The sequence below is a fragment of the Suricata suricatta genome, chromosome 17 (genome assembly GCF_006229205.1).
Source record: "Suricata suricatta isolate VVHF042 chromosome 17, meerkat_22Aug2017_6uvM2_HiC, whole genome shotgun sequence".
Taxonomy (NCBI): domain Eukaryota; kingdom Metazoa; phylum Chordata; class Mammalia; order Carnivora; family Herpestidae; genus Suricata; species Suricata suricatta.
Window position 1 is genome coordinate 35,709,815 of NC_043716.1, and position 13,169 is coordinate 35,722,983.

At 43.1% G+C, this 13,169-nt stretch overlaps 1 protein-coding gene across 1 annotated transcript in view; it reads right to left on the minus strand.

Annotated features, from left to right (window-relative positions):
• Positions 1-588: 588 nt before the first annotated feature.
• Positions 589-13,169, minus strand: part of NPEPPS (aminopeptidase puromycin sensitive) — an 82,367-nt gene continuing 69,786 nt past the window's right edge. Inside the window, exons 19-24 of the mRNA XM_029927019.1 lie at positions 9,041-9,183; positions 8,584-8,640; positions 5,451-5,558; positions 4,832-4,987; positions 4,286-4,333; positions 589-2,170 (exon numbers count right to left, since the gene is read on the minus strand). Coding sequence (XP_029782879.1) covers positions 2,018-2,170; positions 4,286-4,333; positions 4,832-4,987; positions 5,451-5,558; positions 8,584-8,640; positions 9,041-9,183 — 665 coding nt within the window. The 3' untranslated portion in view covers positions 589-2,017. The remainder of the gene's footprint in view (positions 2,171-4,285; positions 4,334-4,831; positions 4,988-5,450; positions 5,559-8,583; positions 8,641-9,040; positions 9,184-13,169) is intronic.

Sequence of the window (13,169 nt, forward strand, 5' to 3'; positions counted from 1 at the left end):
CTAACTGGACTCAGGGGGCAAAGTCAGCGCAGTCCGTGTGGGCCAAGCCCTCCGGGGCACAGACAGGGTGGAGGGCAGCCCTGCAGGGGACGTGGGATGACCCCCGCCCCAACCCATGCCCAGCATAATTTAAACCAAGTAACTTACACACAAAACTTGCATGGATGCTGGAATTGAAATTACTTTTTTCTAGAATTTCTAATTGAAAAATGAGAATACTAAAGCAGATTTCTTCTCAGTCTTTTTGGTGTCCCTGCTTTGCTGGTGCCGTAAGCACATGCCCAGGTGGCCCCACAGCCGCCCTGCATGTGGCACCTGGACAAAAGAGCCTCAATAAATGGGAAGTGGCAAGTGTCAGGTTAACTCCTGCAAGTGGACTCTAAGGATCTCTAAGAGATTTGAGCATCCAGAACAGATTTAGAAGGAAGCTTAGGATTTTTCTGTTTAGGTATTATTCATTAAGGGATTCAGAACCTGGATTTTCTTAGACTCAAAAAACCCTATGGTAGTAAAACTTCTTATAATCCTAGCGAATGACAGGAAAAGTTTATAGTTTCTTATTAAAAATAAAAGAAATCAAGACATCAATTTCACATTGACATTTTTATTAACGCCAACTGTTTTTTAATTATTATTTTTTTAAAACAATAGCACAAAAATGTTTCAAGGAAGCAGTCTCACAATCTGATGACCTTCTGAAATACAGTTAAGCCACACCAAATATGAATTCCTGTTAATAACACAAAAAATATTTTTAAAAAGAAAAATAAAAAGAAAGGGGAAAAGGAAGAAAAGCAAAGAGGCAGGGCCAGAGGAGAGGAATGGGGTCAGAGTTAGAACTCGCTGGGTTAGGAAGGTGAGGCTTGTTAGTAGGGCACGCTGTCACAGCGAAGGGCACCGCGCGGGCTGACGGCCTGTCGTTCGAACCGGTCACCACGGCCGCGCGGCCTGCAGCATCAGCGCGGACTTCTCACAGGTCCGGAAGGAACCAGAAGCCAGGCTGATGCTGTCGTTCAGAGGTTTAACACTTGGCCTGTCAGACAACTAAGACGGTTGTTAGCAGAACGACTCCTTCAGGACGGCCTGGCAGAAAACCCTTTCATTTCTATGTCTCACCTATATGCATTTCAGGGTTCTTAAAAGTTATCTTAAAAAAAGAAAGAAAAAAATAACGTATATCAGTTTCTCTTATTTAATGTGGCTATAAAAGATGTTTCCTTATTATTTCTTGATCTCTAAGAAGGACACCGGGGGAGGAGGGAGGAAGGGTGGGTGGAGGCTGGGGGTGGAACTAGGAGGAGGAAAAAACCCAGACCAGGATAGGTTTGGCTTTTTAATTTTTTTTTTTTTTTTTTTTGGCCAAGGTCGGGGGGGGGGGGGTCCACACAGAAGGGAAGGCAAGGAGAAAACTACAATCCTTGGTTCAGATTGAGTTATGCAGGAAAAGATACCTTCCTGATCAGTCCCCATGCCCCCCCCAAAAAAAACACCCCAAAAAACCCAACAACCCCAAAAACACTTGGAATTATGCACAGCCTCTATGTTATGCCAGCTGTCAGCCTTCCACGGTTAACCGTTCCCAGAGCACCGGGCACTACCCTGGCTTGCGGGCTGCTGGCAGAACCCGCTTCACAAAACATCGTCTTCACCCAGAAGCCTCTAGTTTGCTTTTGGTAGGTCATAAAACAGAACATCTGTCATTAACAGGAGAGTGTTAAATACTTTTAACCACTGACAAGGCTTCAGGAAGTTTCACAGTTTCGTTATGCTCTATTTTATTACTATCATATTTACATTTTTATTTTTTATTTTTATTTATTTATTTTTTTTTGCTGAATTGCTGATTTTCCTTTTTCAATAGAATTTAATTCTGGAGTGTGAGCAGGAACCAGTTAACTACATTCATTGTCCAACCCCCACTGGTTTGAGAGAAGACTCCAAATTCTGGGCCTATGAATCAGCTGTTCGGTCGCCCCACCTCCTCCCCGCAGCGGCGGCGGCGGCGGCGCTGCTCCGTTCACGCCGTGGGCGGCGAGGCCTTCCGCTGAAGGAGGTGCTGGTGAATGCTCTCGGCATCTCGCTTTAGCCAAGCAGCATTCAGCAGGATATTTTCACAACACTGCTGGATGGTGCGCTCAGCTGAAGGAGCTGGATGACTCTCGAAGAAAGCCTGGTATGAAACAACCCAGAAGGCGGGATCGTTACTAGCAATGGCAAGAAGTTAGCAGAATCCCAGGTCATGAAAAATTACCCTCCGTTCTGTAAAGGACGTAAAAGCTTTCATCGTGAAGATTTACTGCTGCTGCTCTCAGGCTAAAACAAAGCTGCCTCTTGGACCTGGATACAGGAATTCTTCTCCAAATATATGCTTCAGATCTAATCAAAACTAACAAAGAGGCAGAATCTCTTGCCTTTCTTTTCAGTTTGTTATCTAGTGGTTAATGTAGGGCTTTGGTATTAGGTTGGGACTCAAATTTAGGTATTGGCCTGTGAGTTTGAGTAAATTAATCATTCTAAGTCTGTTTTCTCATTTTTGAGAAATTATTTACTCCAGAAGTTTAAAGAGAAAACCCATAAAAAACTGTTAGCATAATACTTGGCAGGCAGAGTCTGTAAGGACACAAACACATTCCGGCTGCTTCAAACAGAGATTAATTTATGAAGGTGATAAAACCACAAAGCTTAAACTACTGCTCCACAGACTCACATTTTTCATGCAATACAATTTCTGAGTTTATTATAATTTACCCAGAGCTTGTTGATTAAAGATTCAATAAACTACCTTCTAGTGAAGTATATACCAAGATTAACAGTAAACAAAGCAACTCTTCGATACCAACCAGCAAACGGACAGGGGTCTTTACTTGAACCAGTCATCACAGGTGTAAAAGAGAGAATGACTAATTCATCAGATTAAGTCCAGCACTTTGGGAAATCAATATCCTCGCTCACACAGATGACGATGGCCCGTGCGTGGAGGCTCCTTCTTGGAGCTGCGTTCTCAGGGCCTGAGTACGATACAGAACTGCCCCCCCCCCCCTCGTCACATACGGGACACCTGGGAATTACCGTCAGCTTTCCTTCTTCCTCTGCCAGGTACGTTCACAACACAGAGAAGGCACTCCGTAAATATTTGTTGAATTAAAGATTAATAAACTCGAGCCCCTGAATTTCATTCCTCCATCTCCTGCAAGCTCCGCTCTCATTCTTGCTTGGCGTCAGCGTCCCAAAATGTTCTCTTCCCCGCGTCCCTGTTCTCTATGCTGCAGCCAAACTGAAATTCTTATAGTACAAATCACATCAGCTCACTCCTCTGTTGATAAGCAATTCAAGGGCCTTCCACTCTTCGGAAAATTTTCCTATGGCCTCCAAGGCCCTCCACGATCTGGCCTCTACCTGTCTTCCTGGCCTCAGCTTGGCCCCTCACTGCCTTTCCCCTCCAAACCTGGTATATGTACTTCTCCTTCAGAGTACTTCTCTCCTTTACCATAAAGTAACTGCGCAACATACAATGTAAATTAAATGAAGGCAGAGATCAAGTCTTTCACTGTTTTCTCAAGATCTGAAATCTTAAAATCTTATTCCAAACAACGGCTCACAGGGTGAGTGAAACAACACTACAACCCTCAGAGCCGCCACATTCACACCTGGTAACCGAACTGCCTTCAAGAAGTAAAGGTGAAAGTAACACTTCAAAAATACTTCACAATTAAAAGCAGTGGAAGGGTTAACATTGAGATTTCCCTAATCGGTGTATATCTGTTCCTCAAATGTGGAACTTTACCACTAAACAGAAGATTCCCCTTTGTAAGGGCTAAGAGGAAGTTCCCTGCATAGGCTCCTTGTGCACAGGACCGATCTCTGAAAGTTGTTCTCAGAAAGGAAAAAAGAACCATCATCACGGACCTACTGCTCGGTTCCGGTCCCACTACATTACTGACTCTCAATAACAATCGTATCATCGTCCGATTTTAAGGATGAGGAGACAGGCTCACAGGGGTTAAAAACCTTACTTGAAGTCTCACAGCTAACATAGGGCAGAGCACAGATTTATACTCAGATTGACTGAGTCCACGTTCCACGTTCTTTCAACCATATTGCAAAGCCCTCAAGGATGATTCCAACCATAAATTCTTCAAGCATTAAAGACACAACCCAAGCTCTCTTTTTCCAAGCAAAAATAAGGACAAATACAGCATTACCCCAACACCACATGATTACAATTTGGCTCATTAGTGTTTTTACTAGTAGATTGAAAAGTAAAAGTAAACAGTATTTTACTTACCTTAACCTCTGCAGCCATTTTATCAACTGCAAATCCCTCAACTGACAGCTGAAAAATAACAATAGTTTAAATAATAAATGCAACTAAAAAAGGCTAGGAACAAACTTCTGTTTACCCAAAAACGAAATCATTTTATTCTCTCCCAACTTCAGAATATTCTAGAAGGTGCAAGATGAGTGATAGAGAAGCCTTTAATAAAGCTAATAATTATTTAAGGAATCTTTCTTTTCTTTCGGAAGAAACTCTTAAGGAGCAAAGGCTACAGTCTACAGGCTTAGTGAGTCATGAGGGTTTCTAAATAACATCTATGATGGGGCGCCTGGGTGGCTCAGTCGGTTAAGCCTCCGACTTCGGCTCAGGTCAGATCTCACATTCGTGGGTTCGATCCCCGCGTCGGGCTCTGTGCTAACAGCTAGCTCAGAGCCTGGAGCCTGCTTTTGGTTCTGTGTCTCCTCTCTCCGCCCCTCCCCCTCTCATGCTCTGTCTCTCTCTGTATCAAAAATAAATAAAAACATTAAAAAAAATTAAAAAAAAATCTTCACACACCTTTATTAGTCTGGATATTAAGAATCCTCCTTGGTATCGATTATAAAGTTCTTCCCAGTTGTCTTTTATAAACTTCCAGGCAGCCTTCCTTCCATGCTTGCTGCCTCCAGCCACTCCGCCAATGACTGAAACAGTGTCCTGTGGACGTACCTCTTCCTAAGAACAGAAAGAGAACAAAGAGCCTACTGTATTCAAACATCCTCCGGTGCCAGAAGGGCAGCTGCTGTTGAGGTGCCCACACCGACACCCTCATTCCTTGTTTTAGGAATAACTGGCACCAGGAAACTTCCTGAAGATCAGCCAAATTGAGAAGGAGGCATTGAGACAGGCACAAACAGGCTGCTCAACAGATGTCTGCTTGGGCTCTTACAGGGTAAAGAAAGGAAGAGACAGAAAGTAGGCACCCGGTAAGATTAGGCTTTCCAGTTTATTCCTGCTTCCAACGATTCTAATCCCCACCATTAGAGGGAGACACAGAGGTCAGTAATAAAAGCCCACTCCATTTCCCCCCAGACTAAGAGGAAGGGGTTAAACAGATCAGGAGAATACCGAATCAGACACCTGCCAGGGGTTGGTGGGTTACAATTCCCTCTAAAAAGCAGTTTTCGTTGTAACTTACTGAAAGTGCAAACGTGAGGACTTTTTGAATCAATTCAGGTGAAAGAGTAGCCCCAAGGACCCTTTCAATCCGGTTTTTCTCTTCCTGCATATCTGCTTGTTTGTGAAGCTGTAGTGAAAAAACAGATTGAGACAGTTAACGCTCCCCTAGAAGTCAGACACATGCTTATATGAGCTTCTCCCCCAATAAGGGGAAACTTCTGCTCTATATTCTCATTGGCTACGCTTGCCGGGTATGAAATTAACAGAAGATAATACTTTTCAGGATGTTCAGGCACTAAATTTGTCATCTGCCACTACAGTAAGTTACTACACGAATGGCTGCCCCTCAGTTCTGAGCAGTTTAAACTCAAGATCTGAGGGGAATGATGTCTGACTAATGTTCTGTGTCAAATGAAGAAACTAATCATTGCAATACTACTGAAGGTCAGCAATTTAATTTCTATTAGTAAAAAAAAATCCATGTTAATACATATTAATGATGGCCTCTGATCAGTGGGATTCTGTATCATCAAATTTTTAACTGCAAAAGCAGCACATGCTGAATGCAGAAAATTAGGAAAATGAAAAAATAAAGAAAAAATTAAACTATTACAATATATACATTACCAAATGGGACATAAGATCACCTTATACCTATTCTGTGGCCAAAAGAATTTTCAAATTACAGCTAAGTTTTTTCTTTATACTTCTCTAGTCTCTAAATCTTCTATAGTGGATATACCGAGTCTTTTTTTTTTTTTTTACCATCAGAAGCAAAACATTATACATTAAAAAATTAGAAATACAAGCATATATATGATACCTCTCAAAGACAACTTAATCTATAGACTCTGTTGGCTTTTTTCCCCACTGAAGATTTACACTGACCAGTGTCTGCAGACCCCATCACGGGCCCCAGTTTCCTCTTCTTTTCCTTTGAACTCTTTTGATCAGCAGTGTAGTAAAACAGATAGAAGTCAGGAGACCTGGGTTCTAGTCTTGGTTTTGCCTGTGACTACCTGTGTGATCTTGACTAAGTCCTTAACCTCTCTGGATCTCAGTTTCCCCATGTGTAAAATGAATGGGGTGGACAGATACTTTCTAAGGTCCTTAGTTCCAGGACTCAAGGTCTGAACTCCAGCTTTCAAGAAGCATTGTTTTCCCCAAGGAGAACCTGTTACACTAGTCCACTAGATGGCACCATAACACCACATTCCAAATATACTTTGACATAAATTTTTTTTAATCCTGCCTCATTATTCCTAAATTACCAACAGAAAACAATCCTCCTCATTGCCCATCAACTGGTTTCTTGAAGAAATCTAATTGGCCTTCATTAGAGCTTTTTCTATAGTAAAGGAGAATTACAGTCAGCTCCCTTACATTAAATAGATGCCAACACTTATTTTTGTTCTATACTTCTATGGAAAAGACAAAACCCATTAATATTTGATTTCATATGCAAAGAAATACATGATTTATAGTGCACAGCTTCACAGAATATTAAGAATGAGAAGGGACCTCAATGTCATTTAACTGAAAGTTAAGCCCAAAGTATAATTTTTATATTATTAGAAAAAAAAACTTGTCCAAGATCAGTAGAGTGGCACATTTTGGGTTTCTTGAAGTTTATAGATTTCAAAATATTTGAATCATTTAAAAAATAGGATTTGGGGGTGCCTAAGTGATTCAGTCAGTTAAGAGTCTGACTTCTGTTCAGGTCATGATCTTATGGTTCATGAGTTCGAGCCCTGCATCAGGCTCTGTGTTGACAGCTCAGAACCTGGAGCCTGCTTCGGATTTTGGGTCTCCTTCTCTCTCTGTCCCTTGCCTCTGATGCTCTGTCTCTCCCTCTCTGAAAAATAAATAACATTGAAAAAAAAAAACCCCAGGATTTGTTTAAAATTAAATACTAGAAATTAGATTTGCAATTTTGATCCACTTGAGATCAGAAAAGTGTGCTTAATCCACCAAAGATGGAAGTAGTAAAGCATATCGCTTTCCTGTTGTTTTGTTCCACTAAGTGCGATCTTTAAATGAATGGGCTTTGTAGGTCTGACAGATAATTTGGGTATTTATGCACATTTTGCATATTTTATTCAACGGTAATAAGTACATTCAGCTCCCCCCACCTGTCAAGTGATTTCTGAAATTTTTAAAAATGTTTTATTTATTTTTGATAGAGAGAGAGATATAGAGTATGAGAGGGGGAGGGGCAGAGAGAGAAGGAGACACAGAATCTGAAGCAGGCTCCAGGCTCTGAGCTAGCTGTCAGCACAGAGCCTGACGCGGGCTGGAACCCATGAACGTGAGATCTGACCTGAGCCGAAGTTGGAGGCCCAACTGACTGAGCCACCCAGGCGCCCCTGTCAAGTGATTTCTTAGACTGACAACCACATGGACGGGGACTGGAGAAGTACAGTATCTGTATTAATTACATGCCAAACCTCTGGGGAAGCTACAGAGGCTATGCAGGCAAGTCAATTAATTTCCTGCCCATTCATAAGAGGTACTGACATAGCTCAAACCCTGGAGACACCTGATTATCTATCTCCTAAGCACAGACACAGACCGTTTCTTTAAACTGGGAAGAATCCTATGTAAGTATACACGGAAGGGAAAACCTTAAGAGCCTGACTTGTTAATCAAAATGAACAATTCATTTTTTGGTATAAGATACATAAACTTATAGGGGCGCCTGGGTGGCTCAGCGGGTTAAGTGTCCAGCTTCGACTCAGGTCATGATCTCACGGTTTGTGGGTACAAGCCTCACGTCGGGCTCTGTGCTGACAGCTCAGAGCCTGGAGCCTGCTTCAGATTCCGTATCTCCCTCTCTCTCTGCCCCTCCCTGCTCGCACTGTCTCCCTCTGTCTCTCAAAAATAAATAAAAAACATAAAAAATTAAAAAAAAAGATACATAAACTTATAAATAAAAAGTGAGAAAACCGGATGACTTCTGGCATCGTGCTGGTAGTATACATGAACAGACGGGATAGAGTTCTCCCACAGCTTCTTACTATTTGCCTGTCGGCAGCATGCATATCTGCATGTCTTTTGCCAGGACTTTTTTTTTTAACCACTTAAAGCTCATACTCTCTGTGTCAATCCACGTTTAACAGCAGAAGGTGGAAGCCCTCTCCAAATGCGCTCACCTTTAGCATAATGTCTAAGGTAGTGCCATCACCATGCTTCAAAACAGTCAGATAAACCTACAAGAGAATACAGGAACAACAAAGAAGGCATCTGATAAAATGTATCTTGTCCCAAATATTCTAATGTTAAGACAAGAGAGAAAGCAACTCAAAACAACCGTGAACAGCTGCTGCGTGTGGATGTTACATAGACTGTGCGGCAGAGAGCTGGAGCCCACACTGGAGAGCAGAGGAGACCGCGCACCGGCTCCCGCAGCGGGACGCCCACGGACGGTGGCACCGGTGCGGTCTCACAAACTGTAAACAAACGAGCAGCTGGCTACAAACCACCTACCTGGCGCACATGAACACAGAGGCCAGCACTCGGGTCATTTCTGGTTACCACTAAACACATCCCACCCTGTGCACAAAACGACACAGTCACCTAGAAACAAGGGTATTCATCATGAAAACCTACAGGACTCCTCAGATCAGCGGAGAGGATCTGTTTCCCTTCCACGTGGTCCTTAAACCGACGGCGGGCTTCTTCTAACGTCGCCTTATGTCCTGCTTTTCCTAGTTTGCCCAGAACCAAGCCCCTCAGGAGTGCGTCTAGATGACCTGATTAAGAAGTAAAAGAGACACAACACTGCTTATAAATCGCATTTTCACAACTATGCTACTTGGGTATCTTATAATTATGTTACACCACATCTACCATCTTAAACAAAGATAATCAATTACCTTAGTACTTGAGAGAACATTTGATTTATATTGTTCAAATCATAAGAGTGAAATGAAGTGCTAAACAGACTAGACAAGCAAATACATTTGCTGACTTTGTTTACAAATGCCAATTACTTGAATTTATTAAATGTTCACTCCATCTAGGTAATTTCCCCGCTGAGGATTATGTGTGAAAGAAACAGGCTCAGATCATGCAGTTTTGACCCAAGATTCAGAGAAAGGACACATACTACACTGGTATGCTGCATATAATAAATTGAAATCTTAGATTTTTAAAATTGAAATCTGATGGATCTATTTACTCCAAGAAACACATACAGAGATGTTCAACTTTGCTCATTAGGGAAATGCAAATCAAAACCACTATGAGATGGATACTTCACACCCACTAGGATGACTAAAAAAGACAGACAATAACAAGCATTGTCAAGGACATGGAGAAGTGAGAACCCTCATACAATGCTGGCGGAAATGTAAAATGTTGTGACCAATTTGAAAATCAGTCTGGCAATTCCTAGAGAGGTTAGAGTTACCATATGATCCAGCAATTCCACTCAATAGAAATGAAAGTGTTATGTCCACAAAAATTTGTACATACATGTTCACGGCAGTATTCACAACTGTCAGAAAGTAGAAACCACCCAAACATCCACCAAGTGATGAAAATACAAGATGTGGTACGTCCACGCAGTAGAATACTATTCGGCTATAAAAGGAAGGCGGTCCTGATAGACGCTGCCACATGGATGAACCCTGGGAACATTCTGCTAAGTGAAAAATGTGAGACACAAAAGGCTACAAGGGGTAGGATCCCATTTACACGTAGTGCCCAGAGTAGGCAAATCCACAGAAACAGAAAGCAGATTAGTGGGTCCTGGGGACCGGGACTGCCAGGGGATGGGGTTTCTTTTCAGGCTAAAGAAATTATTCTGGAATTCGATGGTGGTGATGGTTGTGCAATGTTGTGAACAAACTAAAAAAGACTGAGTTGTATACTTTAAAAGGCACATTTTATGATATACTATGTCTAAAAAAAAAGTTAACACTAGCAATGATGGATTGCAATACCAAAACAGACAGCTAAGTCATGATACATACGATACTATACCACTAGCCAGTAAAATGGAGTGAACACCCTGGACGTATCTCAAACACATCACATTGAGTGAGAGAAGCCTCTAGGGTGAAAAAAGGCAGGAAAGTGTTTGGCTGCAGGAGATGGAGGGGGACCCTCCTGGCAGGGACTGACTGGGAAGGGACCCCGAGGCAACCTCTCTGGTGTATTTTTGTCAAAAGTTGCTGAACTGTAACATTAAAAATTTTTTAATGTTTATTTATTTTTGAGAGAGACAGAGACGGAGGGAGAGGGAGATGCAGAATGCAGAGCAGGCTCCAGGCTCTGAGCTGTCAGCACAGATCCTGACGTGGGGCTCGAACCCCACTGTGAGATGATGACCTGAGCTGAAGTTGGACGCTTAACCGACTGAGCCAGCCAGGCACTCCAAGAAATGTAACATTTAAATTGTGCATTTTGCTAAATTTAAATCATAACTCAGTAAAAAAATAAAATAAAATAAGTTCAAGAAAACAATAGGGGCGCCTGGGTGGCTCAGTTGGTTAAGCCTCCGGCTTCGGCTCAGGTCATGATCTCACGTTCGTGGGTTCGAGCCCCGCGTCGGGCTCTGTGCTGACAGCTAGCTCAGAGCCTGGAGCCTGCTTCCGGTTCTGTGTCTCCTTCTCTCTCTGCCCCTCCTCCTCTCATGCTCTGTCTCTCTCTGTATTAAAAATAAATAAAACATTTTTTAAAAAATTAAAAAAAAAGAGAAAACAATAGATCAACATATAACACAATAGGACACTAGTGAGGTTCTTAGAAGAACCAATTTATAATTCTGACTTGTGTGATGCAAGGCAATGTTTCATTATTTTACTGTTTGATTCTTCCATCTATGAAACTAGAAAACTAAAGATATTCTCCCTATTTCATTAAGGTGTTTTTGAGCCCCCAAAGCTTCACATATAATCACCGTGAAGGAGATACAACCTCCACCCATCAGCCTGGATCTGACCCCACACACCGTCTCGTGTTTCGTTTCTAGGGCTCTGTGCTCCTGCCTAACGCACACTCCTCCACGGCGTCCTGACTCCGCTCCATCGCTCGGCCATCCCTCCAGCAATTACACGCCCTCTCTTTCACATCACAGATTTTTCTATTACTACTTCAGCATTATCGTCAGCACAAAAACATGTTATAAAATCTCCTACCTGATGAAACAAAAATGCCTCCACTGACCCCACATCTCTTCCCAGACTATCCCCTTTTCTCTGAGCCCCTTTTCAGCAAAAACTCCTTTAAAAAGTTGTCTGTGTCGTTTGCTTTCCCTCCTGCCGCTCTGGAGAACCCACCACTGCTCTCCACCGCCCCACAGAACCTCCAACGGAATCACCAATTCTCCTCCATCCTGCCGGACTCTGAGCAGCAGCTGTCATGGTGGCTGACTGTCCTTCTGTACTGCTTAAGACGCCTGGGACAGCTCCTGCCTCCTGACTCTCCCACCTCAGTGGCATCAGTTTCCCTTGCAGATTCCTCCTCTTCCACTCAATCCCCAAAACTTGGCCTCGCCTAGGACCTAGTCCTCAGACCTCTTTTGTCCGCCTCCACTCAGGCCCTGCGTGATCTCATCCAGCCTCGTGGCTGTAAACACCATCTACACCCTAAGTTGATTTATGCAGCCTAGAGCCTTGAGGACTCTCCCCCTGGATGGCTAAGTTAACAAGTCCAACACCCAGCTCCGGATTCCCTCTGTCTCCAGCCCACTTCTACAGCCATCTTGTTCTGTATCTGCCAACGTCACTCCTCCGGTCCTCAGGCCAGAATGTGGTGGCTCCTCCTCCTCCCTTTGCAGTCAGTCCACCACCAAATAGGTTCAGTTCTACCTTCAAAACACACACAGAATTTGCCACCTACAAGTGTGAGCGGCACCTCGCACCTAGACAGGATGACTGGAACAGCTCTGCAATCTGTCTCCCTGCTCCTGTCTCTTGCCTCTCCACTCATCTGGGTTCCACACAGCTGAGTACCTCAAGTCACATTTTTGTGCGTCAACTCTCAAGTCCGTTTCTCATATCACTGTGAAAGTCAAATATGGACTAGGTCCCACAGGCCCTACAGGAGCTGAATTGTTTCCCACCCTGTCCCCCTTACTTAACTCTGTCCTGAGGTAACTAGCCTCCTTGTTATTTCTTGAACAACCCAAGCACTCCCGCCTCAGGTCTCCCACACTGGCTGTTCCCTGTCTGGACCATTTCCCTCTAGATGGCCCCAACAGCTTTCTCTCAGGTCTCTGCTTATGCGCGTCTCATCCGCTCATCACGAGCGACTATTGCCCTGACCATGCGAGAGCACGCTGGCCTGCCACTCTCCATCTCCCTAACCTAACTTTATTTTTCTTCATGTTACTCGTTGCCACCTAAAATATCATATGTTCAGTGGTCTGCTGTGTCTCCTGCTAGAATGTAAGCCACACAGGGCAAAGCTTCCTTCACTGCTGTACCACCAGCTCCCAGAATAGTACCTGGTATTTACTAGGTGCATAAATATTTGTTGAATCCACGAAGGGAAAACATAGAGCTCTAGATAATCGTTACTGCTGTCCTTACTGCAAAAGGCTCCCAGATCAAGACTGTCTTGATGACATTGGGATGAAATACCATCTTTAGTTATTTGCAGATGGTAGAAAATAATTATATATAAAGCCCCAAGATCACTGTTCCCAACATTTAATGACAGCAAGAGTAAATATACAATTACACACGTAATCAGAGGAGAGAACACATGTGAAAGTCAGTAACTTCCTCAA